The following is a 26,466-nucleotide window of genomic DNA, read 5'->3' as shown; positions in this document are numbered from 1 at the left end:
GGTCCCTGTCTCTTTGTGTGAAGAAGGGGCCCAGTACCAGAGCGAGGATCCAGCAGTAGGAGGGGTTGTAGTTCATGGTGTAAGGAACTCATTCTCCTTCACGTGTTTGAAAACAGCTTGCACCACCGTCTGATCTTCAAAATACCTGATGAAATATTCCTTCCGTTCCTCTCCGCCAAATCCGAGGATTTCAGCCCAGACACTGATCTCTGCTTTTTCCAATAAATGTAACGCAGTGGGGCGGGTGGTCACCAGAACTCAACACCGTGGGAGCAGCTTGCCCTGGATTAAACTGTACACAATGTCCGACACTTCACACCACCACTCGGGATCTGGGCACTGGTGCTTGGGTTCTGTATCTCTCCGACTGTCAGCAAAATCTATTCTGTGTTTGAATTCATCCAACCCATCGAATATAAGCAGCAATCCCTGTGGGTTCTTCCAGACCTCTCTCAGGAAATTCCCAAAATAAGGATACTGATCTAGAATGAGTTCCCTCAGGTTTATTCGGCAGTTCATGGAGTTTAAATCCCGGAATTTGAAACTGAAGACAAACTGGAACAGTTGGTATATTTTCCCCGTGGCCCAGTCGTAAACAATCTTTTGTACCATTGTTGTTTTTCCGATCCCCGGGACTCCAGCCACTGCGGCCGAACTCCCAGATTTGGATTTACTCCGGGAAAAGCTGCTCTGGAACAACTGATCAGTCCGGATTTTCTCCAGCTCTCCGCGGAGATGTTTCTCTCTCCACTCCTCGTGGTGTCTGCCTCTTGCCAGCAGCTCATGTTCCACCAGTCTCCGATCTCGAACAGTAGAAATGACCGTGAGCTCAGCGTATCGATCAACCAGCTGGAAAACCTTCACCTTCTCCCTCATCAGGATCGTGTTCACTCTCAGTGTTTCAGTTTGTGCCCGCAGAGTCTCCTTGTGTTTCTGTTGAACATCTTCCATGGGAACAGGCAGTGGACAAACTGTTAGATGCCTCAACTCAGAACTCAGTATTTAAGTACACAGGAGTTAGCTCAAAGCTGTTGCATTAATTGGATTTATCAATGGACGTTTGTACAGTAAAGTAAATTCAATTAACAGACCGCTGACTGGACAGAGAGGCCTGGTCCAGGTAAACACCAGATCATCACATTTCCACATTAACTGTGCTGTGAAGGTGAGTATTTCCCTGGTAGTTTACTGACCCTCAACTGTCCCGTACTGGACAACATCTCACTACTGCCACAGATATCATTGCTCCTGAGGAAGAATCTTTTAATCCCTAGTGTTGATGTGGCGTATGCAGATAGAGAAGAGGGTGGTGGGCATTCTGTCAAAGGAACAGGTCGGGGAATCACAGCTCCCCCTCCCCTCTCACCATCACTGAATCAAAATACAAGGAAGCAGCTTTGCTGTTCAGAACATGCACTGTTTGCGTGGGATCTCAAAGTGTGTTCGAAACCTGTCAGGGGCGTGTGGGGTTATGCACTGTGTCCAGCCTCTTCCAGGGATGTATGAGGAGGACACAGTGTGTCAGGAACATGTCAGGTGTGTGGGGTCTCACAGTGTGTCAGGACCCTGTCAGGTGTGTGTGGGGTCTCACAGTGTGTCATGACCCTGTCAGGTTTGTGTGGGGTCTAACAGTGTGTCGGTATCCTGTCAGGGGCATATGGGGTCCCACAGTGTGTCAGGACCGTTCCAAGTGTGTGTGGGGTCTCAGTGTTTCAGGACCATGCCAGGTGTATGTGGTGTCTCACAGTTTGTCAGGATCCTGCCAGGCGTGTGTGGGGTCTCAGGGTTTGTCAATTGATAATAGACGATAGGTGCAGGTGTAGGCAATTCAGCCTTTTGAGCCAGCACTGCCATTCAAGTGATCATGGCTGATCATCCACAATCAGTACCCCATTCCTGCCTTCTCCCCATATCCCTCGTCTCCGCTATCCTTAAGAGCTCTATCTAACTCTTTCTTGAAAGCATCCAGAGAATTGGTATCCACTGCCTTCTGGGCATAGCATTCCATAGATCCAAACTCTCTGGATGAAGAAGTTTTTCCTCAACTCTGTTCTAAATGACCTACCCCTTATTGTTAGCTGTGGCCTCTTGTTCTGGACTCCCTCAACATTGGGAACGTTTCCTGTATCTAGCGTGTCCAATCCCTTAAAAATCTTATATATTCCAATCAGATCTCCTCGCATCCTTCTAAATTCCAGTGTATCAGGAACCTATCAGGTGTGTGTCGGATGTCATTGTGTATCAGGAACCTGTCAGGGTTATGTGGCATCTCACAGTGTGTCAGGATCCCGTAAGGATGTGTGGGGTCTCACAGTATATCGGGACCCTACAGGGCTGTGTGGTGTCTCACAGTGTGTCTGGACCCTGTCAGGGGTGTTTGGGATCTCACAGTGTGTCAGGACCCTCTCAGGCGTGTGTGGTGTCTCACAGTCTGTCAGGACCCTGTCAGGGGTGTGTGCGGTCTCACAGTGTGTCAGGACCCTGTCAGTGGTGTGTGTGGTCTCACAGTGTGTCAGGACCCTACGGAGCTGTGTTGGGTCTCACAGTGTATCAGGACCCTGCCAGCGGTGTGTTGGGTATCACAGTACGTCAGTACCCTGTTAGGAATGTGTGGAGTCTCGTAGTGTGTCAGGAACCTGTTTAGGAGTGTGAGGGGACACAGCAGGTGTCAGTATCCAGTTAGGAGTGTGGGGCCTCACATCCTGTCAGGACCGTGCCAGGTGTGTGTGGGTTCTGAGCACATATTCCTCAATCAGTACCCCTTTCCTGCCTTCTCCCCATTTCCCTTGACTCCGCAATCTTTAGGAGCTCTATCTAACTCTTTCTTGAAAGCATCCAGAGAATTGGCCTCCACTGCCTTCTGAAGCAGAGCATTCCATAGATCCACAACTCTCTGGGTGAAGAAGATTTTCCTGAACTCCGTTCTAAATGACCTACCCCTTATTGTTAGCTGTGGCCTCTTGTTCTGGACTCCTCCAACATCAGGACCACGTTTCCTGCCTCTAGCATGTACAATCCCTTACAAACCTTATATATTTCAATCAGATCCCCTCGCATTCATCTAAATTCCAGTGTATCAGGACCCTATCAGGTGTGTGTTGCATTTCATTGTGTATCAGGAATCTGTCAGGTGAGTGTCACGTCTGACAGTGTATCAGGACCCTGTCAGGGGTGTGTGGGGTCTCACAGTGTATCAGGACCCTGTCAGGTGTGTGTGGGGTCTCACAGTGTATCAGGACCCTGTTAGGGGTGTGTGGGGTCTCACAGTGTATCAGGACCCTGTTAGGGGTATGTGGGGTCTCACAGTGTATCAGGACCCTATCAGGTGTGTGTCAGATGTCATTGTCTATCAGGACACTGTCAGGGGAGTGTCATGTCTGACAGTGTATCAGGAACCCGTCAGGCGTGTGTGGGATCTCACAGTGTGTCAGGACGATGTCAGGGGTGTGTAGAGTCTCGTAGTGTGTCAGGAACCTGTAAGGATGTGTGGGGTCTCACAGTGCATCGGTAACCCGTCAGCCTGTGGGATCTCACAGATTGTCAGGATCCTGTCAGGGCTGTGTAGTGTCTGACACTGTGTCTGGAACCTTTGAGATGTTTGTGAAATCTCACAGTTTTTCAGGACCGTGTCAGGGGTGCGTGGTGTGTGGGGGCTCACTGTTTGTCACGACCCTGTCAGGGTTGTGTGGGGTTTCACAGTGTGTCAGGAGTCAGTCAGATGTGTGGGTGGCCTCATAGTGTGTCAGTGTCAGTGGTGGAGGCTAAAACATTAGGGGTATTTAAGAGCCTCTTGTACAGGCACATGGATGAAAGATTAATGGAGGGTTACAGGGTAGTGTGGGTTTAATACTTTTCTTAAGGATATATGGGTCAGCACAACAGGGAGGGCTGAAGGGCCTGTACTGTGCTGTAGTGTTGTATGGTTCTATGTTCTATGGTGTGTGGGGTCTCACAGTGTGTCAGGGCCCTGCCAGAAGTGTTTGGGGTCTCAGTGTGTCAAGACCCTGCCGGTGTGTGAGGGGTCTCACAATGTGTCAGGACCCTGTCAGGGAGTGTGTGGGCTCTCCAGCCAACGTATTCGGGTGAAACGCGGAGCGTAGGAAAACATTGATTGTTGAAATGTTTACTTTACAAAATGTGATAGTGGGAGAAACAATTTTCCTCAATAATCAGGGAGAGAGTCTGTTCTGTATTCAGAAATAAATGTGGGAATGTCACTACCGTGACTGTTCCCTTGGCAAACAGCATGAAGAATAGTGAAGAACAAGTTTGCAGGGAAATTGTCGAGAATTACCAAATCCTTAGTGCTGGGAATCGGAAGGGTTTTATTGTCTGAATGTGGACTGGAAAAGCAGTAACACAGGTGACAGAAACATGAGCAGTTTGAAAAATTCCTTTTGTTACCTTTCGAAAATTAACATCTTTGGCCAAAGAGGAGTGATCCCTTTCAACAAACTCACCAACTCTCTGCGTGCTTCCTCATAATGTCCTGTGAAAACTCTCCCTACAGCAAACATGTTTCTGTGTGTCTCACTGTGCGTGTGTCACGGTGGAACATTTACCTGACCAAATCCCCGTGACTCAACAACGACATGGCCCTACATAATATCAACCTTTGGTGGAAACAGCGGTTTCTTTACTTACCTTTCAGCCCCCTGGGAATCTCCAGTACTGGTCGATGGACCGGAACACAACCTGTTCGGATTTAAAATAATTTGACACATTTCAGTTCCTCAAATTATAAGTGCGTAATGTTTGATTCGAAAATTAAATTAATCTCTGATACTATCTCACCATGTTCCTGTATTTCTTTCAGTATTTTGTCAAACTTTGGGACACCATTCCTCATTTTGACAAAGGTTTCCCACATCACCCTCCGGGCGCGGGAGCCTTTCTCCATCACCAGGCTCAGGAGGGGTTTAGAACTGTCCGCCCGCTCTCCCTTATCAGCGAGATCAGAGATTTTCTGTGGAGAGTAACGGTGAACATATTGGGGACTGACAGATTCACACAGAGAATGATAAGTCAATGATGTGCTCTGTAACGGGATCACACTGAGCAGTCACCCGGACGGGTGCTGATCCTGTCTGGACATGGACTGTACATTCTGAGTGCAGAGCACACGGAGGGACATTCACCGTGAACCTGGTCCACCAGTCAATGAGATCCTGGCTGGTCTGTGACCGCTTCATTGACGTGGCTCCAAATCCATAAATAATTCCTCACCGGATTTGACCGTGTAAAACAAAATCAGAAAATAACGATCACAGATGAAGAAAGAAGTCAGGAGGGTTTTTATAACAGAGTGAACAGTCTCGGAGAAGTTGCAGAAAGATGATGTGATTCATCTCCTCAGTCCGCCAGTGTCCAACATGACAGCGGATTACCGGCTGACACCTGATGCCTTTCCTTTGCCTTTTCCAGTGGAGGTTTATTCAGTGATTACACATTACAACACGGCAGTATTCCCCGATCCACACTTTTTGCAAATACAGATTGTAACGCAATCATCTCCACCCAGAACAGAACACACTCGAGCTCCTGTGGCATCCAGTAATAATGCCCCGGCTCTCACTGACATCCTGCCATCACACTTCACGGTCTTTTCAAAATGAAAATTCCTACCATATTTCGGTGAAGTGTGAAAATTCAAACCCATTCTCCCTCACGCTCACCCGATGTTCCTCTCCACTGAACTGATTCTCGGCCGTTAACGCCAGGCTCACTCCGTGCACCCCTCCTTCCATCGCCTGCTCCAGCCTGTCCCAGTAAAAGTCTGTTAACTGCAGCAGCTGGATATCATTCCAGCTTGCCAGGAGCTCGGTGATCACTGAGCTCGGACCTGTGAAGGAAAATAGTGAAAATTAAATAAATTACTGACCCATATTGGGCAGTAACTTTCTCTCTGGAACCTAATGATCAACAAACACAGACCGAAATATATATATATGGGGGGGGGGGTTGAGTGAGAAGGAACGGGCTTGGACTGGAGGTTGGGGGGCACCAGGGGTGTAGTAGGGGTACACCTCCATCTGTTGAAGGCTGCTCTTTCTTGACCCTGAGAATATACCTCTCTGTTTGGAAAGGACTCTGCTTATTGCTGAGAATATAGTAACCCATCACCATCGCTCTCCTGGTGCTGCCCATCACCACCGCTTTGCTCTGGGTTACTGTCTGCCTGCCTGGTCAACCCTTTCCTCAGCAAATCTCTGGAATATCTCACAAAATGCTGGAGGTACTCAGCAGGTCAGGCAGCATCTATGGAGGAGAATAAACAATCAACGTTTCAAGCCAAGGCCCTTCATCGGACTGGAAATGAGGGGACAGAAATTCCATATATTTCCACATTACTTTCTATTCCTTGTTGTTCTGATCTGAAATGTCGACTGTTTATTCCTCTCCATGGATGCTGCCTGACCTGCTGAGTTCTGCCAATATTTTGTGTGTCTTTGTGTTTCCCAAAACCGTCATCATCTGCAGAATGTCTTGTCTTCTGGAGTAACTCGCTACTTTAATGTGCATCACAATGTGTAAGAGGAGCAGGAGCAGACGGTAAATGTACTCCTTCCACGTGTGACTGTGTTTCCCCAGAGATGTCAACTCTCGCTCTCATCTCCCTGCTCAGTTTTCACAAATATTTTGTGAATTGCCGATATTGCATTAAACTCAGACGCAGAATCAGCAGAGTATTTATTAAAATAATTTGCCATCATACCCGTGTCCTTTCCTGATGTTGACGTCACTGGAGCTCCTCCACTGCTTGAACCTTGACGCATTTTGGGGACAGGTGTGATCAGTTTTTGCTGCTCTGTAACAAAACAAAACAACAACAGGAAGATTAGTCATTAATTAAAGGAGAATACTGTTTTGTTTTTAAACGGAGGCAAACACTTCCAAACATCTTGGGCCGATCCACTGATGCCTTGACATGGCCTGAACCACCTGTGCCCATCCACCCACAGTCACACAATGTCCATTTCCGATCTCTCCATGGATTGTACACTGGACCAGGATTCTCCAGGGTATCTACTCTCTGTATTGCAGGCAATTCCCTTTTTGGAACCAATCTTGTGTCCTGGACCAGGTGTGTTGCGTCTACGGAAAGCCGAGGCAGATTGAGCAGACAGCGGCCACGGCTTTGGTCCTCCTACCACTGGTGGCGCTGTGGTGAGTAATGGACATGTGTTACAGCAGTGTGGGGTGAATCATTTCTGCTGATGATGAGACTTCTATTCCTCTCGTCACTGGATTATACAGATTTCTCGGTCAGACCTGATTCACGCCGTCTCCTTTCAGTTTAACATCGCCTGGCATTGACACCTACGGCAATATAGGATTTGAGTCTACAGAGAGACACTCCGACATCCTGAACAATGCAATATCACCTATAGCATCGTGACATCTTGTCCTGAACCAGTATAGCCTTTTTCCGGCAGGACTTTAAGACCATTATTAGCACCAAAACTCAGTTACGATTTCTTTCAGCATATCACCTGGCTATTATCAGATAGTTAGTTATATGACACAATGTCGACATGCCATACATCCAAAACAACAAGTTGGGGAAAGTCATTAACATAAATAAAATAAGATGCTGGAGTTAATCAACAAGACAGAGAGTATGTTAACATTTCAGGTGGAAGACCCTGTATCAGAGCTGAGCCTGTGTGTAGGAGCCATGTATCTGTTCTCTATCAGCATTGCATCTTGCGTTGTGTATTTATGATAACTAGTTGCATCAGTGGGGGTGTGGTACACGCAAAGGGAGTCAGTTATATATTTGTGCTTTGTTCCATGCAGTACTCAGCCCTAATGCCCTTCCTTCGGTCAACGTTGGTGGCGTGGACAGGGGAGACTTGCAGCTTGGGCGACTGCCGATCTTCCATAAGAAAAATACCTTGCCCAGGCTTGCGCCATGGAAACTTTCCAAGGTGCAAATCCATGTCTATCGAGACTAACGGAGGCCGAGTACACTACCCAGCTGGGGACTGACGGATGTCATATATTTTGTTATTATCCACTCAAATACGCTGAACTTAAACTTGGGTACAGATCAGTTTCATCGCTTCAAGGTTGTATGTTTACTGATTGCTAATAAAGGATCGAATACTTATCACTGACATTTGTTACAATCATTATTGGATTTGAGGGCACATCATGTAAGTAGAACAAACCTGTGGGGAGTCGCCAGCAATGACAAATCAGCTTGGTTACATTTCACCGCTACATTCTCAACAGATGTTTCTCAACCTGCCGATCACTTAAATATTCTGAGATGCTGAGTATTTTGCTTCAGTTTTCACCAGTGAAAAGGACCTTGGCAATTGTGGGGATGACGCACAGTGGACTGAAACACGTGAGTGTACAGACTTTAAGAAAGAGTATGCACTAGATCTTTTGAGAGGTGTTAAGTTAGATAAGTTGCGGGGACTGAACGAGATATACCCCCTGCTACTGTATGAATCGAGGGAGGAGATTGCTAACTCACCTGACGATGATCTTTGTATCATCAATTAGGTGGGGAGAAGTACCAGAGGATTGGAAGGTTGCAAATGTTGCTCTTTTGTTCGAGAAATGGAGTAGAGATAACTCAAGAAATTATAGACCAGTGAGTCTTACTTCAGTTGTGGCAAGTTTTGGAGAAGATCCTGAGAGGCAGGGTTTATGAGCATTTGGAGAGACATGGTCTGATTAGGGATAGTCAGTATGGCTTTGCCGAAGGCAGGTCATGCCTTATGAACCTGATGAATTCTTTGAGGATGTAACAAAACACATTGATGAAGGTAGAGCAGTGGAAGTACTATATATGGATTTCAGTAAGAGGTTAGCAAAGGTTCCCCATGGAAAGCTCATTCAGAAAGGAATGAGGTAAGGTATCCAAGGAGACCTTGCTTTGTGGATCCAGAATTGGCAAGTGCACAGAAGGCAAAGGGCGGTTGTAGATATTTTGTATTCTGCATGGATGATTATGACCAATATTGTTCCGTTGGGTCTGTTCTGGGACCCCTTCTCTTTGTGATTTTTACAAATGACCCGGATGAGGAAGTTGAAGGATGGGCTAGTAAGTTTGCTGATGACACAAAAGTTGGGAGTGTTGTGGATCGTCTGTTGTCAGATGTTACAGTGCAACATCGATAGGAATCAGAACAGGGCAGAGAAGCGGCAGATGGAGTTCAATACTGATAAGTGTGAAGTGGTTCATTTCGGTCAAATTTCAAGATAATATAATATTAATGGTAATACTCTTGTCAATCTGGAGGATCAGTGAGATCTTGGGGTTAGTGTCGATAGAACACTCAGAGCTGCTGCCCACGTTGACAGTGTTGATAAGAAAGCATATGGTGTGTTGGCATTTATCAGCCATGGGATTGAGTTCAAGAACGTGAGGTAATGTTACAGATATATAAGACCTTGATTAGAACCCACTTGGGAGTACAGTGTTCAGTTCTGGTCACCTCATTACAGGAAACGATATGGCTGCTGTAGAGGGAGCACAGAGGAGATTTACAAGGACTTGCTTTGGATCCAGAATAACAACTATTTTGTTCTCCTTAACACTTGTTAACAATCTTGAATCTTGAACCCTGGGGATAATACCACGACCAACCACATTATCTATGCTCCCACTTGATTTCATAAACTCCTACAATGTCACCCTCATTCTCCTCTGGAGTAAAGATACAGCTCTGCCAACCTCTTCCTATGACTCGGCCCTCTAGTCCAGGCAACATCTTCAGCAATCTCATCTGTACCCTATCCAACTTGATAGTATCTTTCCTACGGCAGGGTCAACACAACTGTACAGAATTCTCTGTGTAGCCACACCAACAATATAATGCCCATAATCCAGAACTCAATGCCCTAACTGATGAAGGTCAGCATGATTAAAGCCTTCTTTTCCACTCTCTATACTTGCACGTCCACTTTCAGTGACTGTACTCTTGTACTCCCAGGTCGCTCTGTTCCACAACACTCGGTGCCCTCCCATTCACTATACCAGTCCCACCTAGTTTGACTGTCCAAAATGCACCATCGCTCACTTGTCCAAGTTGAAAACCATTTGGCATTGCTCAGTCCCATCTCCGTAACTGACCAAGATGTCTTTGAAATTCATTGTCACCTGTTGCCTGATAAGCCAGTCTCCCGAATTTAGTCTCCCTGTATGCACATGACTGTGTCGCCACCCACAGCTCTAATCTGCTAATTAAATTTGTCGACGACACCACATAGATTGGCCTCCTCTCAAGCAATAACGAGGTGGCCTACAGGGAAGAGGTCATCTCTCTGACACAGTGGTGGCAAAGTAACAACCTCTCCCTCATTGTCACAAAAACAAAGGAGCTGGCTGTGTACTACAGGAGGAATGGAGACAGGATAACCCCTATTGACATCAATGGATCTGGGGTTGAGAGGGTGAACAGCTTTAAGTTCCTCGGCATCCACATCACCGAGGATCTCACGTGATCTGTTCACACCAGCTGTGCGGTGAAAATGGCACAAAAACACGTCTTTCACCTCAGACGGTTGAGGAAGTTCGGTATCGGCCCCCAAATCCTAAGAACTTTCTACAGGGGCACAATTGAGAGCATCCTGACTGGCTGCATCACTATCTGGTATGGGAACTTCACTTCCTTCAATCGCAGGACTCTGCAGAGAGTGGTGCGGACAGCCCGGCGTATCTGTAGTTGTGAACTTCCCATGATTCAGAACATTTACAAGGACAGGTGTGTAAAAAGGGCCCGAAGGATCACTGGGGACCAGAGTCACCTCAACCACAATCTATTCCAGCTGTTACCATCCGGGAAACGGTACCGCAGCATAAAAGCCAGGACCAACAGGCTCCGGAACAGCTTCTTCCACCAGGCCTTGAGATTAGTTAACTCACGCTCAATTGAGTGTACTCTATATTATATGGACTGTTCAATAAATTGTAAATTATTATAAATTACTTTCATTATGCATTACACATTTAGACCGAGACGTAACGTAAAGATTTTTACTCCACACGTATGTGAAGGATGTAGGAAATAAATTCAAGTAAATTCAATTTCAGACTTGCTCATCGTGGCATGTAAATTCATATACAAATCAATGGCATGAATTAATTACAGAGGTCTCGACACTGACACACACATCCCACTCATCACAGGGCTCCATTCGCTAAAACCATCTTCAATCATCTCCCTCTGCTTCTTGTTGTCGAGCCCGGTGTGAATCCACCTCGCCAGCTCCCCGTGAATCCCACGTGAACGAAACTTCCCGATCAGCTACCATGTGGGATCTTGTTACAGACTTCCTGTCCAACATCCTGAGACTTCAGCTTCACTGCGGACTGAGGAAATTCCGATCCCACCTGTCGAATTACCAAACTGGACTGAAGCCCGTATACTGTCAGTTCCATACCCTCAGGGTCACCAGCCCAATATTATCACCCAAACAAAGACGCTTTGGTGCCGGTGGTTTGCCGAGGTGTTGCTGCCATTTCTGATTCACAAACTAAGGTGGAATTGGAACCTAATGACCCTCTGCCGGGGCCGGTGCTCAGGCTGGTTCCCCGGTCTGTATAGAGGATGCGGATACACTTCAGCCTGACCCCAGCAGCTAAACCGAGCGTATTTGATCAAAATCTTCCTGCTGTGTGGGATCTTGCCCAGCACAGCTGGCTGCCATGTTTTCTGCAGTGTAGCTGGAACAAAATGTAAAATTATAAGGTAGAAAGTGCCGGGAACTCAGTACATCAGAATACATCTCTGAAAGGAGAAATGTTGGAAGACCCAGTTCCAGAATTGAGACTGTCTGAGATGCTGCCGATCTGCTGAGCGTCTCCAGTATTTTCTCCTCCATACTTTAAATTTCTGCAACTGTAGTATTTTCGCCATCTTCATTTTAATGCACAGATAGTAACTGATTGCCACCCTAGACTGTAAATGCCATCCCACTCCAACCGATTTGTTGGTTCTCAGTTCATTTTGACCCTGGTGTAACACATCCCACACAGCCAATACTCACAGCATCCTTTCCTCCCACTATCATTCTGTTACATTTGCTCCCGAGGCCACTGTCTCTACGCTGAGAGGCGGTGACCACAGAGCGATAAAAACTGCAACACTTGCTGCAGCTCTGACGGGCCGTTACCCTGGAAACAGAGGAAGTGGTTCACAGAAAATAACCGAAAAAGGAAATAACACACTCAACATCAGATGCTATGAGTTCCATCATGACAAAGATTAACACTGCAGCCTTTTTGTAACGGTGAAACTAAAATTGAAATGGCTGTTTTTTCCCTACCACGTGCTATGTTCGACTAAACCTCTGTTGTTTATTTATTTATATATATATAAATAAATAAACAACAACAACCCTGGAAAAGATGCAGAGGAAAACTTCACAATGAAGACAAAGTTTGAAAGAGAGATTGCTGATATCTATCATTGCAGCAATGGGATATATAATGATGGTTGATATATATCATTGATGTGGTGGGATACAGACTGAAAAGAGGTTGAACAAGATGGTTGATATATATCATTGACGTGGTGGGATACAGACTGCAGATTTTGAACATAATGGTTGATAGATATCATTGATGTGGTGGGATACAGACTGGACAGAGATTGAAGAAGATGGTTGATATATATCATTGAGGTGGTGGGATACAGACTGGACAGAGATTGAAGAAGATGGTTGATATATATCATTGAGGTGGTGGGATACAGACTGGACAGAGGTTGTAAAAGATTGTTGATATATGTCATTGAGGTGGTGGGATACAGGCTGGACAGAGGTTGAACAAGATAGCTGATATATATCATTCAGGTGGTCAAATAGAGGCTGGACAGACGTTGAACCAGACGGGTAGGGGATGAGCTGATGGATCCGGATGGGAGAATGGGATGAAGGGCGATCTCTGATGGTCCTGCCGCAATACACAAGTCTTGAATTAATAGTACGCACTGGTACATAACAGAATTCCAATATAACAAAGCCAGTACAAACAATAAAAAAATTGGTATATGCCCTTTTCTACTCTACGCACTTTATCAATGCTCCGCAGGAAGTATCCCATCCCGATACTTCACATCTTCATACGGCTACTGCTCTTCCTTTAACTGAATGAAATAGCGGAGAACTGTGGACACAGCTGAGTACATCATAGAAACTAACCTCCCCTCCATGGACTCTCTCTATACTTCCCACTGACTCAATAAAGCGGCCGACATAATGAAAGATCCGCCCAACCCTGATCGTTCTCACTTCTCACCCTCCCCTCGGGTTGAAGATAAAATAAAACAGAAACATGCCACCCAGCTCAAGGACGGTGTCCATTCTGCTGTTAGAAGCGAAAAGCGTGATGAGTGGACTCCTGACCTCACAGTCTAAATCGATGTGACCTTGCACCACATATCTACCTGCACTGCACTTTCTCTGTAACCAGAATAATTTGTTTCACCTCAATGCACTGCTGCAATGTATTGATCTGTGTGGAGAATACCGGAGACACGATTTTCACTCTACCTCTGTACATGGAAAACAAAATAAAGATTCCCCATTTCAATCGTGTGGAAATATTAGACAGCCTCGGTTGCTCCTTTGGAAATTCCGGAGGGAGTGTACACATGTCCGAGAAACCCAGATAAATGAACAAGACTTAATTCTCGCATTAATAGGGCCAGATACCGGGGAACACTGTCAGCATTTCGGCGAATCGTAGCAATGGAAAGAAAATGGAAATAAACTTCCCAGTCCCCCGAGAGGACGTCAGAGATCTGGATCTCACTGTCCTGTCTGAACGGGGAAAGATGAAACTACTCATACACGTGGAGGAGTCTCCCGAGGGTGTGATTACTCTGTTTAACCCTCTGTCTGCAAGAACACAACGGACCGAACGGCCGCTTCCAGTGTGCTTGAAATATGTAAAACAATTACCGACCCCAGGCGTCGATCCAGGTGAAGCTTGGATCCGATTCCGGGACGGGTGATGGAGGTAAAGCTCACCAGGTACATCTTAATGGATGGGTTCAGTCTCGGCATCACCACCTCATCCCGCTCCTGGGACCAGAACACCAGGGGCTGAGCGGCGGCTCATCTCAGGCGGTTCGGTGTGAAGGTCCCATAACCCGGATCGACCACGACAGGTTGTATCCCGGAAGCGGGGCGAGGCCGCCAGTTCGAGGAAGTTAACGGGACTCTCTGCCCAACATCAGGTTCCCCTCCCCCGGGATCGGCTTCAGTACTCACCGATGTGAAATTGTCGGTCGAGTTCACCCCGAGTGACCGGCCTCAATACTCACCGATGGGAATTTGATCAAATTGTCCTGCAGACAGCGATTGGTCCACCGGCTCCCCGCCGACGATCCGCTTCAACAGAGAACGGAACGAAAACCACCGCCCATCCGGAGACTGGGAGCGGGGGCGGGGCCTCGGAAGCGAAAAGCGCAGATGCAGCTGATCTGCGTTTGAAATGGGAACGAGAAGTGGATCAGGCGATGGGTGGAGGATCTCCCGACCGAACCGGTGACTCCGCTCCACGCCCATCTCACACTGCCTGACCTATCTGCCGCATTTTACACATTATTTCATATTTACATCAGCTACATTGTTAATTTTTCCCTCTGTATCTTCCCCGTCCCCATCTCTCCACCTCCCGGTTCTCAGAGTTACGGGTTCAATTCCCATCCCGGTCCCATCCACAATTACCACCCGAAGAGGAAATGTGCAGGATTCATTGAAACGACTTCTTTGTTTCTAAACACTAATTTCTATTCACATTCCTCTTGAGCCTCACTGGACAGGAACACTGAAACATCAAGCAAGAAACAGCAGGCGGTGGCCATTCAGCCCCTCAAACCATCAACAAGATGGCGGCTGCTTTCCCATCTCAGCCACACGTTTCTCCACGATCCTCATTTCCTCGACCCCTTCGGTCTTCACACATCTGCCGGCCTCTGTTTTATGTGAAGACGATCACTGATCTTCATCGTCCTCCAGGAATCATTCTGGTCAATCTCTATAACAAATATTCTCTAACCTCTTCGATAATCCTCCATGGAATTAAATATCTTCTGCAGCCCCGTGTTCCCCCAACCACTCACCTCCAACCCCGTCACTATTTCCACCTTCCCACCTCCCCCTCACCTGGATCCACCTCTCACTACACAGCTCTTGCCCCATTCCCACCCCTCACCTCTTTTCTCTGACTATTTCTCGTCCTCTCTCAGTCTGGAGGGAGGGTCTCGGACCGAAATGCTGACGGTCCATTTCCCTCCACAGATGCTGCCCGACCCACTGAGTTCCTCCGGCAGTTTGTTCTTTAGTCTGTATAACCCGTGTTAGTTTGGGGAGTGGGATTTTACACCATATTCCAGGTACAATCTCAACAAAGCTCAAATAATTACTTCAAACACGAGAAAGCCTGCAGATGCTGGAAATCCAAAGCAACAGACACAAAATGCCGGGGGAATTCAGCACAACAGGCAGAATCTTTGGACAAGAGTAAACAGCCGACATTTTGGACCACCGGCCTTTTTTCATTCCCGAGGAGGAGGGGAAGTGATCTGAATAAATAGATCGGGGAAGAGACAGAGGCAAGCTGGGAGGTGATAGGTGAAGTCAATGTTGGGCAGGTCAAGGGCTGGAGAATAAAGAATCAGAGCATTGTCAATAGGAGAAAGGAAAATAGGAGATCCAGGGGGAAGTAAGGAGCTCGTGAGCAGAAATGGAAGTTCAGAGTGGGGAATAGAGAAGTGGGTCGGGGGATTTGTTTACTGGAAGGAGAATTCAATATTCATACAGTCAGGTTGGAGGGTACGCAGATAGAATATATCCTGCTCCTCCACCCTCTGGGTGGTCTCCTCTTGGCACGAGAGAAGGCCATCGGTAGAGACCTCTGAATGGGAATCCGAATTGAAATGTCGGACCACTGCGGAGTCCCCCTTGTGGCAGATGATACAGAGATGCACGACAAAACGGTCTCCCAATTTGTGGTGGGTCTTACCAATGTAAATTAGGTCGCATTTGGAGCACCGGACACAGTAGACGACCCCAGCAGGTACGCAGGTGAAGTGTTGGCTCACCTGGAAGGACAGTTTTGTGTCAGAATGGAGCTGAGGGAGGGGATGTACAGGTAGGTGTAGCGCTTAGTCCGCTTGCAGGGCTAAATGGCTGGAGGGAGATTAGTGAGGGGGGATGAATGAACAAGGGAATTATGGAGGGAGTGATCCCTGTTGAAAGAACAGAGTGGGGTGGTGTTTAGTTGTTAGATCTCTTTGGAGATGATGGAAGTTGCAGGGGCTGAAGGCGTGGTAGACAAGGACAAGAGGAAGTCTGTCAATAGGAGGGCGGTGGGAAGGGGTGAGCACGGACGTACTAGAAATGGAGGTGATGCGGGTGAGGACAGCATCCATAGTGGGATCAAGTTCAGCGGATGCAAGAAAACTGAGAAGAGTGAACAGTATCTTAAAGATGATAGGTTGGGAAGAGGTATGGTATAGATTATCATGAGGATCAGGAGGTTGATAATAGAAGTAGATTCACAATCTGTCTCCAGAGATGAAGACAGAGAGAGAGTGAGAGAGAACATGAAAGGGCACGAAGATGTGAGAGATCGACCAACTTATACCAAATAGCTCTTACAATAAGTTCACTGTACCTTTGACTTCTCTCCCTACCCACTGCACCTCAGTCCCTCACCATTTAAACACATTCAGTGTTTCCGTTTCTCCGACAGAACTGGGTGATCTCACATTCCCCACATTGGGCTCCAGCTGACCTGTTGTTCCCACTCACTCCTTTTGCCTCCGTTACCCCGAACTTCTCAATAGCACACACAGACCATAGAACAGTACAACACAGGAACAGGCCATTCGGCCCACAATGTTGTGCCAAACCAATTATATTTGTAATCAACTGTCCAACTAAACTAATTCATCCTGCCTACACAATTCCCACAATCCTTCCATTTCCCTCACGTTCACGTGCCCATCTAAATATCTCTTACAAGTTCCCATTATATTGGCCTTGGCACCATCCTAGGCAGGACCTTCCAGCTACACCACTTCCTGTGGGAAAAAAATACTTGACTCTCACACCTCCGATGAAATAACACGACCTCATTTTAAATGCATGACGTCCGGCATTAGACATTTCAAGTCTGGGAGAAAGATATTGTCTATCTACTCTCCCTTTGCCTGTCATAATCTTATAAACGTCCATCAAGTCTCAGCCCAGCCTGCACCACTCTGGAGAGACAACCCAAGTTGTGATCCAAGGTTCCTGGGAAATGGACTTGTGTAGAACACTCAATATAAATTAATTCACCCAGATAGTGGTGGATATGTGGAATGGTCTGCCCCAGAAGGCAGTGGAGGCCAAGTCTCTGGATGCATTCAAGACAGAGTTAGATAGAGCTCTTATAGATAGCGGGGTCAAGGGATATGGGGAGAGGGCAGGAACGGGGTACTGATTGTGTATGATCAGCCATGATCACGGTGAATGGCGGTGCTGGCGAGAAGGGCCGAATGGCCTACTCCTGCATCTACTATCTATTGTCTATTGAGACGCTGCTGGACTTTCTTTGCTATGGAGCTGGTGTTAAGGGACCTGGTGAGATTCTCCACCAGGTGAACACCAAGAAATTTGCTGCTCTTACTAATCTCTACCAAGGAGCCGTCGATGTTCAGCGGAGAGTGGTCGCACCGTGCTCTCCTGAAGTCAACAACCATCTATTTTGTTTTGTTCACATTCAGAGACAGGTTGTTGGCTCTGCAACAGTTCGTTAGCCACTGCACCTCTACTCTATATGCTGACTCGTCGTTCTTGCTGATGAGACCCGCCACGGTCCCCATAACATCTTGTCCCCATCCGGTCAACCCAGACCTCAGCATTTCATCGAGGTTTCTGTTCCCAGAGTCACCACTCTTCCATTGGGAACAGGCCCAGAGACACCAAATGCCCCAAACGTTTCATTCCCGAATCACTCTTGTGAACCTTGTAAACAACAACTCTAACGAGAACATTTTCATGTATAACAGACAATTTGGTGGCAGGATAATTCATTGAGAAAACCTCAGCCTGCACCACTCTAGAGAAACAACCCAAGTTTTACAGTGAAATGATCCAAGTTTCCTGCGGAATGGACTTGTGCAGAACACCCAATTTAAATTAATTCCCCTACAGCACAGAGTTTGTTCAACCTTTCATCATAACTCATGTTCTACAACCTCTATCCAACAATCCGACCGGAAACCTGCTCTACTGCAGAAGGAGGAACATTCAACCTCATCTGCAGAAGCACAAACCTAGGCCGGAGCCAAACCCTAACACTGCCAGTCCCATAATCCTGGAGCCCCATTCCAGGATTATAGCCCAAGCACCAACACTCTCAGGACTCTTTCTTGTCGGTAAGGTGCTGCAGTGTCTTGGCTATTCCCAGTTATAAAGTTAACACCCCCTCATCCCAGACAGAACAGGAACCTGATGATGCTTTCAGTGGTCAGGCGAACCGGGCTATGGGTCACCAGGTCTGGTGGGTTGTTACCCTGGTGTGGAGGAAGTGGCTCAGCAGAAGTAACTGAAAATATGAAATAAGGAACTCAACCTCACATGCTGTGAGTTTCATTATGACAAAGTGAATACTGAGCTCTCAGCCATTTTGTAATGGGGAAGCTAAAATTTCAGTGACTGTTTTAACCCTGTCCCGAGGTGCCTCCAGTACATCTGCTGGTCGTTCCATCTCTGAACTTCCAGTAGTGCAGAAGCTGTTACAAAATAAAAACAGGTTGTTGGATGTTATCTGTCGGCTCTAACTGTCCACTACGGGCTATTTACAAAAGACATCACACAATACATTGTGGTGATAATCATGAATTTCACTCTTTTTCCCATTGAGTGGTTAAATATTCCGTTATATTCTTGTGTCTGCAAGTAACTTATAATTACGATCAACCCCCGGCATTGATACAGGTGCAATTCAGATCCTGCTACCGACAGAATGATGGAAGGGGAGGTCACCAGATACAATTGAATGGGTTCAGATGGTGACCTCAGATCCTAGACTCTCCTTCTGTTGGACGCATCTTGTCCCCATCCAATCTGCCCAGGCCGCAGGATATCATTGAGGTTACTGTTCGCAGAGTCACCGCCCTTCCAGTGAGCACAGGCCCGGTGACACTAAAGCCCCTCCTACACTATTTTTTTTTCATTCCAGAATCACTCATGAACTTTGTAAACAACAACTGTATTGTGCACATCTCCATGGATAACAGACAGTTTGGTGGCAGGATAATTCATTGAGAAAACTTGTGGTTTTCTCACCGCCCCAATAACAGTCACAAAATTTCTCCTGAGGATCAGCGTTCTCATCTACCAATGGAGCCGAAAGAGATGGGGAGATTTTTAATAGCTTCTCTGTGTCTATATTTAACTGGGAGTCGGGCCATGGATTGTATGTAGATTGCACAACAGGTGCTTGCTGTGTTGACATGAATTAGTATGGATGAATACCCAGTGCCTGACAAGGTGTCCCTCGCACCTTGCGGCACGCTAGTGTAGAGACTGCAGGAGCCCTGGCAGACAAAGGTTTCAAAGGTACGTTTAATGTCAGAGAAATACATACAATATACATCCTTGGCAAACATGTTGCTGGTATTTAAGGAACTGAGTTACAGGGGTTCGCAAACTTCTTTATACCATGGATCCCTGACATTATCCGTGGGGTCCGTTGGGAACCACTGCTAGATGTATTCAAACTATGATGGTATAAATAGGGAGATGGCATGTTGGCGTTCGTCCCTTAGGTTGGTTGCGTGGGTTTAGGGTGAAAATTGAACTATTTAAGGGGAATCTGAGGGAGACTGCTTCATTTAGAGAGTGGAATGTGGAATTTGGCGATCTGCGGAGCGTTTCCTGTATTTTCTCCTTCTTGTTTTAAATTTCCTACAACTGTAGATTTTGCCTCTTCATTTTATTGCGCAGATGTAACTGATTGCAAAATGTCAGCAACACCCCAAGGTGTGTAAATGCCACCCCATCCCACCGGTTTGTTAGTTCTGAGTCCATTCCGGTCCTGGTGTAATACATTCGGTACAGTCAATGCTCACGGCATCCTTTCCTCCCACTACCACTCTGTTACCCTTGCTCTGCGATGACCACAGAGCCATAAATATGTTCAACACTTCCTGCAGCTCTGGTGCGCTGTTACCCTGGTAACGGAGGAAGTGGCACTCCAAACTTAACCGAAAAGGGAATTAAGAAACTCTACATCATATGCTGTGAGTGCCATTGTGACACATATTAGCACTGCAGCCATTTTGAAATGAAGAATCTAAAATCGTGAAGGCTGCATTCAACGATACCTCACGCTATATTCAATTTATCCTCTAGTAGTTCTGGCCAACAAAAAAAAATCACACTCTGCCATAAATATACTCAATGAGATTCTTAGCCATGATCTGTTGTAACAAACTCGACAGACCGACCTTTCTTAGGCTGAAAAAGTTTCTCTCATCTCAGTTTTAAAGGGAAGCTGCTTTATTCCGAGGCTGTGCTCTCAGACCCCAGACTCTCTGTCTGATGGAAACATCCTGTCCACGTCCACTGTATCCAGGCTGTTCAGCATTCTGTTGGTTTAAATAAGATCCCGTCCACCTCTATACTTATGAACTCCATAGAGTACAGGCTCAGAGTCATCAAAAGCTTGTCATACATAAACCCTCTCATTCCTAAGATTACCCTTGTGAGCAACAGCTGTAATGAACACATTCCAGTAAAAACAGGGAATGTGGTACCAGGATTATTTACAGGGGAAAACTAAGGTTTCTTTACTGTTCCCCTAGCAGTCACAAAACATGCGCCTGTGCACAGCTCCACTTCAAGAAGAACTAAGTTAGCGATTTGGTTTCACAACCGTACGTCAGAATGGTTTCAACAATTTCTCATTTTCTGTCTAGATTTCCCGCATTTTGAGGTTCTTCCTGTTTTCCACCGACTGCGAGGCAGGGGACAGTGTGTGGGGAGGTTAATTTCCAAACACAATTTGAACACCAAACTCACGGGTCTATTTCTGTTGCAAACACGGAACAGCCCATTTACTTTCAGCCTCTATCTGAGAGGGATGGAATGGGAACACATCCTCTCCCCAGATTAGCAGTCATTAATTCCAAAGGAACTCCAGAAACAAACATCTGAGCTTAGAAAATAAATACGGGCTCAACACCTCAAAACCCCTGAGCAGCTTCATCCCCGGGTGCATTGTACTTGGACCCAACCTCACAGGGTCACACAGCTGAATCTGCTACTCACCGACCCCGGAAACCTGTTCGCCCCAACAGACAGGATCTCCCGGTTGCCACCCACTTCGACTCTGCTTCAAATTCACATTCGGATATGTCCATACATGGTCTCCTCTACTGGCATGATGAGGCCAAACTCAGGTTGAAGGAGCAATTCCTCATATACCTTCTGGGTAGTCTCCAGCCCCTTGGTATGAATATCGAATTCTCCAACTTCCGGTAATTCCCTCCCTCCCTCCTCCCCCTCCCACTTTCATTCTGCCTCCTCTTCCAGCTCCCTATCACCTCTCTCATAACTCTGCCTTCTTCTGCTACCCATAGTGCTTTCCCTTTACATTCCTTCTTCACCTTTCCTGCCTATCCCCTCCCTGCTTCCCCTCCCCCACCCCTTGATCTTTCCTCTGTGGTTTTTCACCTGGTACCTTCCAGCCTCCCCCCACCTTCTTTATAGGGCCCCTGCCTCCTCCTTCTTCAGTCCTGACGAAGGGTCTCGGCCCGAAGAGTTGACTGCTCCTTTCCACAGATGCTGCCCGACCTGCTGAGTTCCTCCAGCTTGTTGTACGTGTTGATTGGACCACAGCATCTGCAGTGTACTTTGTGTTTACAATCCGGAAACCTCAGACATCGTCCTCACATCTCACAGCGAGTGGTGTACATAGAACATAGAAAACCTACAACACAATACATGCCCTTCGGCCCACAATGCTGTGACGAACTTGTACTTCTTTTATAAATTACCTAGAGTTATCCATAGCCCTCTATGTTCCTAAGCTCCATGCACCTATCCATATACCCTTCAAAGTCCCTATCGTATCCGCCTCCACCAGCGTCTCCGGCAGCCCATTCCATGCACTCACCACTCTCTGAATAAAAATATTACCCCTGACATCTCCTCTGTACCTACTTCCCAGCACCTTAAAACTGTGCCCTCTGGTGTTATCCATTTCATCCCTGCGAACCCACCCTGTTTCTGACTACCCACCCTGTGATCTCTCTACCCACAGGATCAATGCCTCTCATCGTCTTATACTCCTCTATCAGGTCACCTCTCATCCTCCGTCGCTCCAAAGAGAAAAGGCCGAGTTCACTCAACGTATTCTCATAAGGCATGCTCCCCAATCCAGACAACATCCTTGTAAGTCTTCTTTGCACCCACTCTGGTTTCCACATCCTTCCTGTACTGATGCGACCAGAATTAAGCACACTACTCCAAAAGTGGTCTGACCAGGGTCCTATATTGTTGAAACATTCCCTCTCGGCTCCTAAACTCAGTCCCACGGTTGATGAAGGCCAATGCACCCTATGCCTTTTTAACCACAGAGTCAAGATTCGAGCAGCTGTGTAGCAGCTTTAAGTATCCTATGTACTCGGACACCTAGATCCCTCTGATCCACCACACTGCCAAGAGCCTTGCCATTAATTCTATGTTCTGCCATCATATTTGACTACCAAAATGAACCACCTCAAACCTATCAGGTTTGAACTTCATCTGCCACCTTTCAGCCCAGTTTTGCATCTTATCGATATCCCGCTGTAACCTCTGACAGCCCTCCACACAATCCACAACATCCCCAACCGTGTTCTCAGCAAATTTACTAACCCATCCCTCCACTTTCTTATTCAGGTCATTTATAAAATTCACGAAGAACAGTGGTCCCAGAACAGATTCCTGAGACCCACCACTGGTCACCGACCTCCATGCAGAATATGACCCGTCTACAACCTCTCTTTGCCTTCTGTGGGCAAGCTAGTTGGATCCACAAAGCAATGTCCCCCTGTAACCCATGCCAGCTTACTTTCTCAATAAGCCTTGTATGCGGTACCTTATCAAATTCCATGCTGAAATCCTTATACACTGCATCTACTGCTCTATCTTCATGTGTTTAGTCACATTGTCAAAAATTCAGTCAGTCTCATAAGGCACGAACTGCTTTTGACAACGTAATGTTGACTATTCCTAATCATATTATACCTCTCCAAATGTTCATAAATTCTGCCTCTCAAGATTTTCTCCGTCAACTTAACAACCACTGAAGTAAAACTCACTAGCCTACAATTTCCTGGGCTATCTCTACTCCATTTCCTGAATAAGAGAACAATATCCGCAACCCTCCCATCATCCTGAATCTCTGTTCCCATTGATGATGCAAAAATCATCGCCAGAGGCTCAGCAATCTCCTTCCTCGCTTTGTCTATCCTGCTTGTTATTTCTTCAAAGAACTCCATCAGATTTGTCAGACAAGACTACGGCATATTTTCTGACGGGTCTCCAAGTACCCTGAGACCACATTCTGGGGTACACGCCATCAAATCCAGGTGACAGATCTAATTTCAGACCTTTCAGTTTCCCAAGAAACCTCTCTCTGGTTTTGGTAACTTCACACACTTGATGCCCCCTGAACTTCCAATATACTGCTATTGACTTCCTCCATGAAGATCAGTTCAAAATACATCTTCAGTTCGTCCGCCATTCCTTGTCCCGCATTTACTACATCCCCAGTTTGCAGCGTTCTGATATCCCGTCGTGCCTCTCTTTTACAACTTACGTATCTGAAGAAACGTTTAGGAGCCTTTTTAATGTTATCGGCTCGATTACTTTGGTATACTACCTCTGATTTTTTAACAACTTTTGTTGCCTTTTGTTTGTTTTTACAACCTCACCAATCCTCCATCATCCCACAAATTGCTGCTCTGTTGCCATCCCTGCGAGTGATTCTGGCCAATTCCCCTCTCCTGCCTCGGTAATTCCCTGTACACCACTGCAATGCTGGTACTTGTGTAATATCGATGCGCCTGTCTCCAGCTTCTCCTTGTGGAGTTTCTCTTTGACTCTCACTAGCTGACTGTAGGGGACAGTGAGAGGGACTTTCCAAACACGGATTGAACACAAAACCCCGATCATGTTTACTGCTGCAAACACGGAACTGCCCATTAACTCACAGCCTCTCACTGTGAGGGAATCAATGGCAAATTATTCCCTTCTTTGCTTCCAAAGGAACTCCAGAACCAAACATCTGATCACGAAATATTAATACTAAAGCATCACCTCATACTCCTGGGCAGCTTGAACGACGGGTCCATTATATATGTATCAAAACCTGTGTGCAGTCCCAGGACCCATCCTCACAGGGTCCCAACCCACCCCCAAGATGATCACACATCTTGACATGAGACGCCTCATCAGACGTGAGGCGTCTGCTTCATCTTGGAAGGAGGAATGTCCTGTGCCATCTGTAGAAGCAACAAGATCGGGCGAGCACCAAACACTGGAATTTCCATGTTCCTGGACTCCTCATCCCAGGATGATAACGAATGGCCCAACACTCCCAGAGCTCTTTTCTGCCGCTAATGTGCTGCAGTGCCTCAGCTATTCCCAGTTCCAAAAAAAATAACACTCCTACACCAACCCATGACAGAATTGTAACCTGAGGAACCCGTTGTCTGGACGGGGATCGAGATGACTTTCGTTCCGTGATTTACAAAATGGCCTCGGATACATTTCATCATGTCTCTGGGCATATTATTGATTATTATATTGTTTAGTGGAATCTACACCAAATCAGCTGGCCGCCTCTTTTCCCGTAGTGGAACATGAACAATATATTTCAATATTAAATGGTAATGATAGCCCTGGAAACAGAGATTTTTCTCCTTTTTTTTGATTCGCAAATATTGACCGATTACAAGATGTTTGTGACATTCTGAAAAGATTTCCATGAACACAATCACAAGATTCATTAGTCATCTGTTCATTCCAGCATAGACATTATATATTCCATACAGTAAATGCATCCTCGAATCCACACTGGATCCTGTGGCCACTGAATTTCTGCTAAAGGGCTGTGTAGAGTGATAAAAATCTTCAACACTCCGTGAAGCTGTGGTGGGCTGTTTCCCTGGTGACTGAGGAAGAGGCCCACCAGAACTAAACGAAAAAGGAAGTTACATTCTCAACATCACATGCTCTGAGTTCCCTTATGACCACAATGAATACTGAACACTCTGCCATTTTGTAATGGTTAAACTAAAATACCAGTTGCTGTTTTAACCCTTTCGAGGTGCAATAAATCTGCTGCCAGTTCCAGCTCTACACAACTTCAGTAGTGCAGAAGCTGTTCCATTGTAGACACCGGCTATCGATCCAAGGGAAGTTTGGACCCGATGCGGGGCCGGGTGATGAAGGTAAAGTTCTCAGGATAAACCTCAATGGATGAGTGCAGTCTCGGTATCACCACCCCATCACGCTCCTAGGACCAGGGCAAGAGGGGCTCAGCGGCGGCTCATCTCAGTCGGTATGTTGTGAAGGTCCCACAACACAGACCGACCCCGGCAGGTTCTGTCCAGCAAGCGCAGGGAGGCCGCCAGATCGGGGAAGTTAACTGGGTGCATTACCTTACATCAGACGTCCACACTCGGGACCAGCCTCAGTACTCACCGATGAGAACTTGTTTTCACGCCCGGACAGTGAACCCTTCCCCGGATTCCCGACTCTGGGGGTGATGGTCGTCTCCTAATCCGGATCCTACAGACGATCCGACGCCGCCGACCCGCTTCAACACAGAACTGAAGGAAAGTCAGGACTGTAATTCATGTCATCAGAGCTGGGGGCGGAGCCTCGGAAACAAGGCAGATCTGCGGTAAAATGGGAGCGGGAAAAGAGCTCACGTGACTTACACATACATGTACGTCCATGAAATTTTTCAAAGATTTTGCAATTTTCACCGTTAGCTGAGATTCTAAAAACAAAACTTTCTTAAGAATTTGCGAATATATCACAGATCTTGTAGCTATGTTTAGATTGTGACGAGATCTGAAGGATTATTCTAAAGTGGACTGTTCCTTTAAACGAGAGAGCTTCTGCGCTAATTCAGCAGCAGGGAGACAGAAAGTCTGTGAGTTGCCTTGGAAACTGAAAGGCGGAGCTATGTGATGGACAGCTCGTGTTCAGCACTTGGAGATATATACAAGGTCGTTGACTTTTTAATTAGACACATACCAGAGACACACAAGACACACCACAGGAGACACATACCAGAGACACACAAGACACACCACAGGAGACACACACCAGAGACACACAAGACACACCACAGGAGACACACCAGAGACACACAAGACACACCAGAGACACACAAGACACACCACAGGAGACACACGACCCCTGAGGCAAGGAGGACAC

The 26,466-nt window shown here is 46.6% G+C and overlaps 1 protein-coding gene across 3 annotated transcripts; it reads right to left on the bottom strand.

The window, feature by feature from the left end:
• Positions 1–135: 135 nt before the first annotated feature.
• Positions 136–25,878, bottom strand: LOC140724189 (NACHT, LRR and PYD domains-containing protein 12-like). 3 transcript variants are annotated; one of them, XM_073038676.1, is made up of 7 exons: positions 25,723–25,878; positions 14,292–14,450; positions 6,716–6,808; positions 5,676–5,842; positions 4,795–4,966; positions 4,645–4,695; positions 136–944 (listed from the first exon to the last, which is right to left on the bottom strand). In XM_073038676.1, exons 3-7 carry the CDS (start codon positions 6,774–6,776, stop codon positions 259–261), a joined length of 1,137 nt encoding a protein of 378 aa, XP_072894777.1. In that variant the 5' UTR covers positions 6,777–6,808; positions 14,292–14,450; positions 25,723–25,878; the 3' UTR covers positions 136–258. The 3 variants fall into 3 exon arrangements, with proteins under 3 accessions (XP_072894777.1, XP_072894776.1, XP_072894778.1); XM_073038675.1 differs by lacking the exon at positions 14,292–14,450; XM_073038677.1 differs by lacking the exons at positions 6,716–6,808; positions 14,292–14,450; positions 25,723–25,878 and having other exon boundaries at positions 5,626–5,771.
• Positions 25,879–26,466: the final 588 nt, after the last annotated feature.

Source organism: Hemitrygon akajei, unplaced genomic scaffold (genome assembly GCF_048418815.1).
Source record: "Hemitrygon akajei unplaced genomic scaffold, sHemAka1.3 Scf000172, whole genome shotgun sequence".
NCBI classification, from domain to species: Eukaryota; Metazoa; Chordata; class Chondrichthyes; order Myliobatiformes; family Dasyatidae; genus Hemitrygon; species Hemitrygon akajei.
This window is presented reverse-complemented; position numbering and strand designations above follow the sequence as displayed.